The following is an 11,638-nucleotide window of genomic DNA, read 5'->3' as shown; positions in this document are numbered from 1 at the left end:
AGGTGGAGTCCCGGATGGACTCCACCAACCCTAACCAGCCAACCAAGAGGGAAGATGGAGTCCATGGTGGACTCCACCACCTTGGCCGGCCAAGGAAGAAGGAAAGGGGGAGTCCCACTCCCCCTAGGTTTCACCCTTTGGTAAGTTTTTGAGTTGGACTCTTATTCGAATCTTTGGGCTAACCCTTGGGGTTCCACCTTTATAGTGAGGGAGAGAGGGAGGGGGCCGGCTACCACACCAGCCGCACCACCCAAGGGCATCAAGGCCGGCGCCCCAAGTGCCCCCTCTCCCCAAACCCTAGCCACCTCCGTCCTCCCGATACTCCCGCGGTGCTTAGGCGAAGCCCTGCCGGAGATCTCCACCACCACCGACACCACGCCGTCGTGCTGTCGGGATTCCGAGGAGGATCTACTACATCCGCTGCCCGCTGGAACGGGGAGAAGGACGTCGTCATCAACACCGAACGTGTGACCGAGTACGGAGGTGCTGCCCGATTGTGGCACCGTCAAGATCTTCTACGCGCTTTTGAAAGCGGCAAGTGATCGACTACATCAACAACGAGATCTAATCTCGTAGGCTTTGGAATCTTCGAGGGTTAGTCTCATGATCTTCATCTCGTTGCTACCATCTACTAGATTAGATCTTGGCTTGTTATTCGTTCTTGCGGTAGGAAATTTTTTGTTTTCTATGCTACGAATCCCATCAACAACTGCAGCAACATTTGGAGGTACATCAGAGAGCGCTGCAAGAAAGCAATGTTCTGAAACAGATATGAGCAGCGGGAGGAAAAAAACACTAGCCACCAACCTGCTAGGGCCTCGATGGAAATGTTAGATTCTAGGCAGAGAAGTAGGGTGGTTCGTCACAATTGCAAAGCTCACATGATTGTTTCGTTGAGGGAGGGATCATTCGCTGTTACAACATTCACCGATGTGCACACACATCCACTTGTCAAAGAGCTTGGACGTCGTAGGTACTACCGGTCTCATCGCAAGATCCCAGAAGAAGACCTTGAATTCTTGGAACTAATGCATAACCGCAATCAGAAACTGATGTTATGGGTATGTTGGGTGATGTACATGATGGTGACAGACGAACCTTGGGGTATGTCAAGAGGGATGTTACAAATGAGAGATCCAAGATGAGGGCAAAATTGTTGTTTCGGGACATGGACCTAACAATAGAATACTTCAAGAAGCGACAAGATGAGAACCCAAACTTCTATTATGCTAAAGATGTCGATGAAGATAATGTTGTTCGAGCATTGTTTTGGGTTGATGGAAGGACCAGATTGTTGTACCCCAAGTATAAAGATTGTGTATTTTTTTATACAACATTCTCCACCAACCGTTACAATATGCCCTTCGAACCAATTGTTGGAATCAACAAAAAGTATAAAAAAACCCATAGATAATCAGTACAAAACAAAAAAACAAAAAAGGAACATAGAAAAGATTAAAAAAATAATAGACAGACCCAATGGAACAAATCATCGCCTTCTAGCCCGTGCACTATAAAATTTGGTGTAGGATCACCATAATTGAACTTCAATATTAATTCTTGCATGCCATGATGCTTCCATTCATTTCTTCTTCCGATATGTCCATAGCGTCCATGAAATAACATTTCATGAATGCATCTTCACATTCATATGGGAGATCGTCACACAGTATTTACTTTGATATATTTAAGACTGCTCATAGTGAGAGTAATTTAGGTAGTAACATCACACATTTCAAGGTGTTTTGGTGACATGGCATAGCAATAAATGAAGAAAGAGAATGGGGTTGTAACTAGCTATGTTACCATAACATCACACACCCCAAGATAAAATGAGTTTACAAACTAATAAATGAGGCTTTGCATGATACCATCTCTAAGTTACTTTCCACTATGAAGGTAGTAACATGGACTAGTAACTTATGCATGACACCACCTTATGTTACTCCCCACTATGACGAAAAAAAAACCTATCTGATCCTTATATTATCGCTTTATTTTCTGTGAGATTCCTGGTCATGCATGCACCTAAAATGAGATAGCACAATATGTACAGTTATACATCAAAAATTGGTCATCTACAATCCTGCAAATAATAAACCAAACATTATATTGCACATATACGTTTTTTCCATCTCAAACTAAACCAGAAAGGTAGCCAATCCTAGGAGGTATTCTTCCAAAGGATTGACTGACACACTTGATTAAATCCTGCCTCCACATTTCCTGACTCTGGCCAACACTTGCCCAGCGGTGTCAGCGTTAGCTGCCCATTTGGTGAGCTTCGGCTGAGCTACGCTTAACCACTTCTTGCCCGCGCTCGCACACAACGCAGGAGAGCCCTCCACCCACCGCAACCACCTTCTTGACCCCCTCCTAAACCCAAGCTACCGCTGCCAGTTTCCCGCTTCGCTTCCGTGGCAACTTAACCGATTCCAGCTAACAACAAGAAACCCTACCAAGTATCCCAATCTCTCTTCACCCACCTGATCTGCTTCTCTCGGCCGGGTTGACTCCTCCATTGGGGAGCTATAAGAATGGTTACTGGTACGACGCATAGATTCCAACCAAACATCGCCACTTCCATCCATCTCTCTTGCCACGCCAAGGTGGCCGACTGTGCAAGCAGCAACAAGCTTGCATAGGTACACGGGGAGGAGCTGAGCTGAGCAAGATGTCGCGGTTTGTCGACAAGCTGCCATTCTTCGACCGGAGGGCCTCGCCCATGGAGGAAGCCGACGATATCCCGCGCAGCGGCCTCCTCCACCTGCACGGCGGCCACCACCACTACAATCACCACCAGCAGCCTCAGCAGCAGGGCGCAATGATGGCGCCGGAGCCGTCGCCTCCCACGAAGCACTCGTCCTCCACCTTGGCGCAGCTCCTCAAGCGCGTCAACGATGCGCGCAGCGACGCTGCGTCGTCCGCCAACTCGTCGCCGTCGCACTACACCATCGAGCTCGGGGCTTCCGTGCCGGGCTCCACCGGCAGCGACAGCGGGCGCACCAGCCATGCAGGCGCCGGCGGCGACGTCGGCGCGCTGCTGCCGTTCGTGCTCAAGTTCACCGACCTCACGTACAGCGTCAAGCAGAGGAAGAAGGGCCCCTGCCTGCCGGCGCTGCCGTTCGGGCGCGGGGACGCGACGGAGCCCGAGGCGCCACGCATGAAGACCCTGCTCGACAACATCTCCGGGGAGGCCAGGGAGGGCGAGATCATGGCCGTGCTCGGCGCGAGCGGGTCCGGCAAGAGCACGCTCATCGACGCGCTCGCCAACCGCATCAGGAAGGAGAGCCTCCACGGCTCCGTCACGCTCAACGGCGAGTCCATGGACAACAACCTGCTCAAGGTCATCTCGGCGTACGTGATGCAGGACGACCTGTTGTACCCGATGCTCACCGTGGAGGAGACGCTCATGTTCTCCGCCGAGTTCCGCCTGCCGCGCTCCCTCCCCGGCAAGGAGAAGAAGAAGCGGGTGCAGGCGCTCATCGACCAGCTCGGCCTGCGGAACGCGGCCAACACTATCATCGGGGACGAGGGCCACCGCGGCGTGTCGGGCGGCGAGCGCCGGCGCGTGTCCATCGGCGTGGACATCATCCACGACCCCATCGTGCTGTTCCTCGACGAGCCCACCTCCGGGCTCGACTCCACCAGCGCCTTCATGGTGGTCAAGGTGCTGCAGCGCATCGCCCAGAGCGGCAGCGTCGTGGTCATGTCCATCCACCAGCCGAGCTACCGCATCCTCGGCCTCCTCGACCGCCTGCTGTTCTTGTCTCGCGGCCAAACCGTGTACTACGGCCCGCCCGGGTCGCTCTCGTCCTTCTTCCACGATTTCGGCAAGCCCATCCACGACAACGAGAACCCAACGGAGTTCGCGCTCGACCTCGTCAGGGAACTCGAGACCATGCCGGAGGGTGCCAGCGACCTGGTCGAGCACAACAAGTCGTGGCAGAAGCGCATGGGCCCGAAGATCAAACACGCAGACGATGGCGGCAAGCCGTCGCTCTCCCTGAAGGAGGCCATCAGTGCCAGCATCTCCCGCGGGAAGCTCGTGTCCGGTGCGACCGACGGCAATGTCACGGTGCCCTCCGAGTTGTCGGCGCCGGATTCCGCGGTGACCAAGTTCGCGAACCCGTTCTGGATCGAGATGGGGGTTCTGACCCGCCGCGCGTTCATAAACACCAAGCGCACCCCGGAGATCTTCGTCATCCGCCTGGGCGCGGTGCTGATCACGGGGTTCATCCTGGCGACCATCTTCTGGCGCCTGGACGACTCGCCCAAGGGCGTGGAGGAGCGCCTGGGCTTCTTCGCGATCGCAATGTCCACCATGTTCTACACCTGCTCCGACGCGCTGCCCGTGTTCCTCAACGAGCGCTACATCTTCCTCCGGGAGACGGCCTACAACGCATACCGGCGCTCCTCCTACGTGCTCTCCCACACCGTCGTCGGCTTCCCGTCGCTCATCGTCCTGTCCTTCGCCTTCGCGGTGACCACCTTCTTCGCCGTGGGGCTGGCGGGGGGCGCCCAGGGCTTCTTCTTCTTCGTGGCCATCGTGCTGGCCTCATTCTGGGCCGGGAGCGGCTTCGCTACCTTCCTCTCCGGCGTGGTCACCAACGTCCAACTCGGCTTCCCCGTCGTGGTCTCCACGCTCGCCTACTTCCTCCTCTTCAGCGGATTCTTCATCAACCGCGACAGGATCCCCAAGTACTGGCTCTGGTTCCACTACGCCTCGCTCGTCAAGTACCCCTACGAGGCCGTGATGATGAACGAGTTCAGCGACCCCGCCCGCTGCTTCGTGCGCGGCGTGCAGATGTTCGACAACACGCCGCTCGCCGTCCTGCCCGTGCCGCTCAAGGTGCGCCTGCTGCGCGCGATGAGCTCCTCCCTCGGCATCAACATCGGCACCAACACCTGCATCACCACCGGGCCCGACTTCCTCAGGCAGCAGGCCGTCACCGACCTCACCAAGTGGGACTGCCTCTGGATCACCGTCGCATGGGGATTCCTCTTCCGCATCCTCTTCTACATCGCACTCGTGCTCGGGAGCAGGAACAAGAGGAGGTAATTCAAAGTTTCAAACGCCGTGCCCTGCCCTGCCGTCATCACTTTCTTGGCGCAAACGATGTGGGACGCGCGGCTATCTCTCGATCGGCCTTGTCTTTATTTTTTCTTAATTTCTTGATTTTTCTTCGATTCAACCGCTTGTGGATTAAGATGGAACGGGAGCTAGCTGTTATGTGCGTGTAAATTTGCTTGTAACTTGTACGTTATCATGCCAAGTTCAAACTGTAATCAGAGACCATATTATATGATTTTCTTTTCTTCGAGGTTTCTTCTTACTCATTTTAACTTGTAACCCAACATGGACTCTCTGAGATTTCATAAAAAAATAGAGTCGTTGTCAAGCTTCTGAAAGTCTATCGGAAATGCATGACACTACTTAACTCGTAACATCATCAGAAGAACTACTGTATCAGAAATGCAGATATGTTTGGTGAGCAGAAATTCAGCTTAGCAAGCAAGAAAATTAAATGAATGCTACCAACACGAGTGCATGGAAACGTGGAATAAACGAGTTACACGCATGTTAGTTTTTGGTAGTTGTAGTTAGAGCATCTCCAGCCGCGTCCCCCAAAGCATCCCCAAACCGCGCCGGATTGAGCGTTTGGGGGATGTGTTTTGTCCGTGCCGCCTTTGGGGGACGTCGCTCTCCAGTCGCGTCCCCCAAACGCCGCCCCCAATCAAGAATTCAAATTTTGCATTCAAAAGAGATCGTTCCCGCCGAATCGTCGCGATCAGAGTAGCGGCGATCAAAGTACTAGGCGCGCGATCATATTACAGATCATAATGCATGCTAAATTAGAAGAAGGGGTTGATCGACGGCGACGTATCCTGAGTCGACGCAGGCCCATCGATCACGATGACCTCGTCGCGATCTGCCTGGTGCTGTGCATGCTCCGTCTGCTCCACCGCCGTCGTGTAGGCCGACGATGGTGTAGCAGTCGAAGACGCGTCAGCCGGCTCTTGCGCCGCGGTTGCTGCCGCTGCCGCTTCCTGGGCCGCCGCGTCGGCCGCAGCGTCGGCCGCCGCCATTTTGGCTTCGATGTCGTCGAGGATCTGGCCTTTGAAGAAGTTGTGCGCCGCCCGCGTCCGGGGAGACATTCCCTTTGTCGACGTTCTCAGCAGGGACATGTCGTCCCTGCGTTTCTTGAGCTCCAATTTCTCCTCTTGCCTCTTGAGCAGCTCCGCCCACCTTTCGTCGGTCTTTTTGTCGCGGGAGAGAAAGGTCGAGGAGATGTCCGCGAGGCATTTCGTGATTGACGCCTGCATCTTCTCAGACGACGCGGCGTCGGCCAAGGCGGCCTTGGCAGCCTTGTTGCCAGTAGGACGCCCTGCCGATGTTGCCAGCGGCGCGTCCAGATCAATGGCGTCCTTCCCCTTGGACAGCGAATGGCGCGTCAATCGCCATTTGTCGTTCCCTTTGAGCTTGGTATAGCAATGCATCAGCCCGAACGACTTGTGACCTTCCGAGTTCTTAGCGTAAACCTCCATGGCCCTATCAAACTAGCCAAAGGAATCGGAATCATTTCATCGAACACGATGTAGGCGCTACCGAGAATGGAAGAAAGAGTCGTACCATTTGGGAGAGGTCGGCGCCGCTCTCGGCTCTGGTCACTAAGTCGTGATGGTATCCATGAAAGGAGTTCATCGACGCCTGGATGATGGCCCATCGCGTCGACATTGCCTTTTGGCTCCTCTTCATTGTCACTTTCTTGTACTCGCTGTTGATGAGCTTGCGCTCATCGAACTAGGCCTTGATCCTCGCCCAATACTTCCCGCATTTTTGGTTGGTGCCGATGATGGAGTCATGGCTCACCATCGCCCACGACTCGCACAGACAAAGATCCTCCAAAACCGTCCACTTGGGGCCTCGTGTGCCCGACGCCTTCTTCTTCTTTTTCTTCTTCACGCCGTCCACGTCTACCTCCACGAGATCATCGTCACCGGCACCCTCCTCGTCCTCTTCCTCGTCGCCCTCGCCGCCCTCTTCGTCCTCGTCATCGTCCTCGTCCTCCACCTCCTCCTCTTCATCGTCCTCCTCGTCCTCACCCCCGCCCTCTTCCTCAGCACCCTCAGCACCGTCGCCGTTGAATTCGAGCGGCCCCCTGCGGCCAGTGAAAGGGTCGCCGTCCGCACCGGGTCCTGGCTCGCGCTGCTCGTACGCGGGGGAGTAGAGGTTGTTGGGGTTGAAGCCGCCATGCGGCAGCGCATCCTGGTAGTGGGGCGACAAGTTAGGCGTCACGCACCCGGGAGTGTCGGAGGGGCCGTCGTTGTAGAAGGCGGATGACGACGGAGAGAAGACTCCCGGAACGTACACTGGCACGTTCGTACTATATGGGCTCGCGTTGGTGGCGGCGATACACCCGGCCATTATGTGCTGGTGCTGGCGCGCCGCCAGAGCCTTCTTCTCCTGCTCCGCCGCCCTCCGTCCTTTCCGCTCCGCCGTCGACATCTTCCGGCGCAGACAGTCTTGATGCCACTGATCATTGGTCCATCCTTCCGGCTTCTTCTTCGGGGGCGGCGCCTTTCGCGGCTTCGCGAACGGCGCTTTCGCCCCTTTCGTCGCATTGCCCGGCGGCTTCTTGGCCGCTTTTTTGGCCATCTTTTTGGGGGCTATCGGCGGCGCCATGGAATGGGGAGAGGGTAGCGGCGGCGGGTGGGCGGCGGGAGAGGGTAGCGGCGGCGGGTGGACGGTGGGAGGGAGAAACAAATCGGCGGGATAGGAGAAATGAATCGGCAGCGTGATATGTGTTGGGAGGCCAGAAATGCGCGGCGGGATAGGCGCGATATGGCGGGAGGGGCGGGATTTGGCGGGAATGGGAGACGATTTTTCACTGAGCCACTGACTAGTCGGGCCCGCGTCGGTTCGCCTCGCTTTTCGTTGTGTCCGGCGTCCGGGCTCGGGGCGCCGGACACCGTATCGGGCCACGCCGGACAAAAATGGGTTTTGGGGGACGCGGCTGAAACGTATTTTTTTTCCGGCGCGCCCAAATCCCTTTGAGGGACGCTTTGGGGGACGCGGCTAGAGATGCTCTTAGTTGGGTGTTGATCCTATCAGAGGGCATGTACTATGCGGATGCTAAACCCAAGACCTAGGGTAAAAATTCTTGCAGTTATGAGTTATGCCCGATTCCCACCCGAGTCTGGGATTTTGGCTAGCGTCGACTCAACCTCTGGCATCGGGAGCCTGTAGATTCTTTTTGGGACAGTCTATTTGATATCTCAGTTGTTCTTCTTTACCCCCAACAGTGGAAAACATTAGATCGATAAAATTGTTGCCCCCCTTCCCATCGCTTCCCAGATTTCCTGTTAGTTCTGAACGAAAAACTAGACGACTAGAAAACGGCTAGGATTTTACTAGGCCTTTAGGATCTGTTCGGTTGTAGAATGGGAGAGAATGGAATGGAACCATTCCATTCTAGTGTCATGGAACCATTCTATCCTTGTGTTCGGTTTGGACAAAAAATTGTCATGGAACCATTCCATTTTTGTGTTCTTTTCTGGGATGGGGTGGAATGGAATGAGAATGGAATGGAATGAGAACGGAATCAAACTCGATTCATCAATTCCTAATCTATATTAATTATTGCTAGACTTTATTAATTATTGCTAAACTTGATTAATTATTCCTAATTTTGATTAATTATTCCTAATCTTGATTAATTATAATTAATCTGAATTAATTATTGCTAAACTTGATTAAAATAGAGTTAATCGCCCAGCATTACTGTGCCATTCCACCTCGTCCGGCCGAATTGGTCGGATCGGTTGGTTCCGAATATTGAGGGAATATTGCCTTTTCTAGAACCATTCCATTCCTCTCCGTCCCAAAAAAGAACGCAAGAATGGGTTCTGGGTTCCGTTCCATTCCACCCCATCCCAGAACCGAACACACCCTTAGGATCTGTTCGGTTCTGGGATAGACTGGAATGGAATGGAACCGTTCCATTCCTAGAACCCATTCTTGCGTTCGGTTTGGGGATGAAATGGAATGGAACGGTTCCTCGGAATGTATATTCCCTCCAGATGCGGAACCAACCCGTCCGGCCAATTCGGCCGGACCAAGTGGAACGGGTGACTGTCACACGCTGATTAATTAAGTTTAGCAATAATTAACCAAATTTAGCAATAATTAATCAAGTTTAGCACTACTTAATCAAGTTTAGCAAATAATTAATCGAGTTTAGAATAATTAATCGGGTGACTATCTCACCCATTCCATTCTCATCCCATTCCAAAACCGAACACAGGGATGAAACCGTTCCGTGATAAAAAAAAAAATTTGTCCAAACCAAACACACGGATGAACGGTTTCGTGACAGTGGAATGGAATGGTTCCATTCTATTCCACCCCATCCAAAAAGAACACACCCTTTAATTCATACCCTTAATTCATGTGCCAAACCAAATGCTGACAAAAGGAAGCAAAGCAGAAAATGAAGTAACCGCTTTTTTCTTGGACCGGTTTTTTTTTTGACATATCTAGGGCCGATTGAAAACCAGAAACTTGTCCTTGCACTCGACACCTATACAGCTATACCGTACTTGCAAAAAATAACTAAAAGGAAGAGCAAAATTAGTCCTTACATATTTACATCCTTGCATCTCCTTGTGTATCTTCAAATTGTTTTTACAATAATATGTACATTTGATGATGCAAAAAACTCTTTATAACAAAGCTTCCTATGAATTTACAGTACTATTTACACTGGTATTTTTGGTGATTTTATGGTGGTATTACAACAGTATTATACAATGGTACTTAAATTGGTATTTACAAAAAAAGCATGTTTGTATTTACAATAGTATTTAAAAAGTTTAAATTTATAAAGAAAACTCATGCATGTATTTACAGTAGCACTTACAATGGTATTTACAAAAAAATCATGTATTTACAACAAAAAATATTTTATAAAGTGGTAATGTTTACCTGAAAATGTTTTTACTGGGTATATTATATAGCCCTTACAATGAAATTTACAGAAACACATGTATTTCCAGCAGTATTTATAAAAAGGAACTCATGTATTCACAGTGGTAGTTAGGTGAGATTAATGGAAAACGTGTGTACTTGCATTTCTATTGCAGTGGTATTTACCGGAAAACTCATGCATTTACATTTTTATTTACAGTAGCACTTACAGTGGTATTTACAGCTATGTCGCACCAGAAACCCGTTTTCCTATTATTCAGCTGAAACTTGGTTGTAGTTAGCTAGCTTGTTTTAAAAAAAACCGTATTAGCACTACAATTTCAATCCACAAAAAGAAAAGAAAAACTCCGTATACCTAAAACCTTAGTGAAACCCGAATACAGTTACAAAAAATAGCACAAATATAAGGAAGACAAGTATAAATCAGTGAACACTCCACTATAGTTACCCCTCCGTCTTCAAATAAGTGGATATCTAGCCCTAAACTTTGTTCATTCCTAATGCACTTTAATTGCATCTCTCTCATTGCACGGAAATTAAGCCCAATAATACTAACCACATATTCTTCTTGTTTTCTACATGCACTTAGCTTATTGGAGGTCAAAGAATTAAAGAGAATAGATGCATATTCGCAATGTATTTTTTACTCCACTTCATAATTTGACTTGAAAAACCCTCGTGTACACTTATTTGTGGACGGAGGGAGTACGTACATAGCACAATTATAGTTATATACAAAGCAAGAGTACATCGAAAGAATGAGTAACATAATGAACACTTGAGTACAATTATGAACAAAGCACGAGTACATTTACATACACGAGCGAATATAAGTACATCTGCACACACGAGCGAGTCCAAGTATAGCACAAGTACAACTACACGCGAGCGAGCACAAGTACGTCTGCAGAGCGAGCACAAGTACAGCTGCACACACGAGCGAGTACAAATACATCTGCACACACGAGCAAGTACAAATACAGATTCACACACGAGCAAGTGCAGTTACCAAGTAAGGTAAAACTTCAACAAACACACTAAGAATCAAAGTACTTATCAGTGCAAGTACGAGTAATGTTACGTACACACCGTGAGTACAACCATATTAGTATTGAAAGTACGCATTTTTTTTCTTAAACTCTATCAACATAGGATCTAACTATGAAGATCTCAGCGGGGATCTGAAAAATAAAAACGGTATGTAATTTATACTTATGGTTCTCAACATATTTTATTTTTAAAAATTGAATCTAATATAAAAAAGAAAATCCGAGACAATTCACCCCTTGTCCTGGTGGTTCCTATATACCAACCCGGTCGGCATGTACCATGCGCCACACACACCACCGCGCGGTACGGGCCGACTCAGTTAGGTGATGGTAGTTTTCTTTTTTAAAAATTGTTCCTTTTTTATTTTTTTCCTTTTGTTTTTTCTCTTAAGGTCTAAAAATATAAAATGTTAAAATTTGGAAAATGTGCGGATTTTTAAAAATTTCATATTTTTGAGAAATATGCAGATTTAAAATTGTTTACACTTTCAAAAAGAAATAATTTTTGAAAAAAGTTCAATCTCAAAAAATATTCAAGTTAGAAAAAAATTTACTCCGAAAATTGTTCAAATTTTAAAATTGTTCATATCCTAACAGA

The 11,638-nt window shown here is 49.7% G+C and overlaps 1 protein-coding gene across 1 annotated transcript; it reads left to right on the top strand.

Moving 5' to 3' along the window:
- The first annotated feature begins 2,582 nt into the window (after positions 1 to 2,582).
- LOC124698191 (ABC transporter G family member 5-like) lies at positions 2,583 to 5,122 on the top strand. Its single transcript, XM_047230708.1, has one exon. The coding sequence runs from the start codon at positions 2,675 to 2,677 to the stop codon at positions 5,060 to 5,062; it is 2,388 nt and encodes a 795-aa protein (XP_047086664.1). The 5' UTR covers positions 2,583 to 2,674; the 3' UTR covers positions 5,063 to 5,122.
- Positions 5,123 to 11,638: the final 6,516 nt, after the last annotated feature.

The sequence above is a fragment of the Lolium rigidum genome, chromosome 3, assembly GCF_022539505.1.
Source record: "Lolium rigidum isolate FL_2022 chromosome 3, APGP_CSIRO_Lrig_0.1, whole genome shotgun sequence".
NCBI lineage: Eukaryota > Viridiplantae > Streptophyta > Magnoliopsida > Poales > Poaceae > Lolium > Lolium rigidum.
The sequence above is the reverse complement of the archived record's forward strand: the minus strand, read 5'-3'. Positions and strand labels throughout refer to the sequence as shown.

Coding starts and splice junctions, on each gene's coding strand:
- LOC124698191 (XM_047230708.1), top strand. CDS start 2,675: ATGTCGCGGTTTGTCGACAAGCTGCCATTCTTCGACCGGAGGGCCTCG.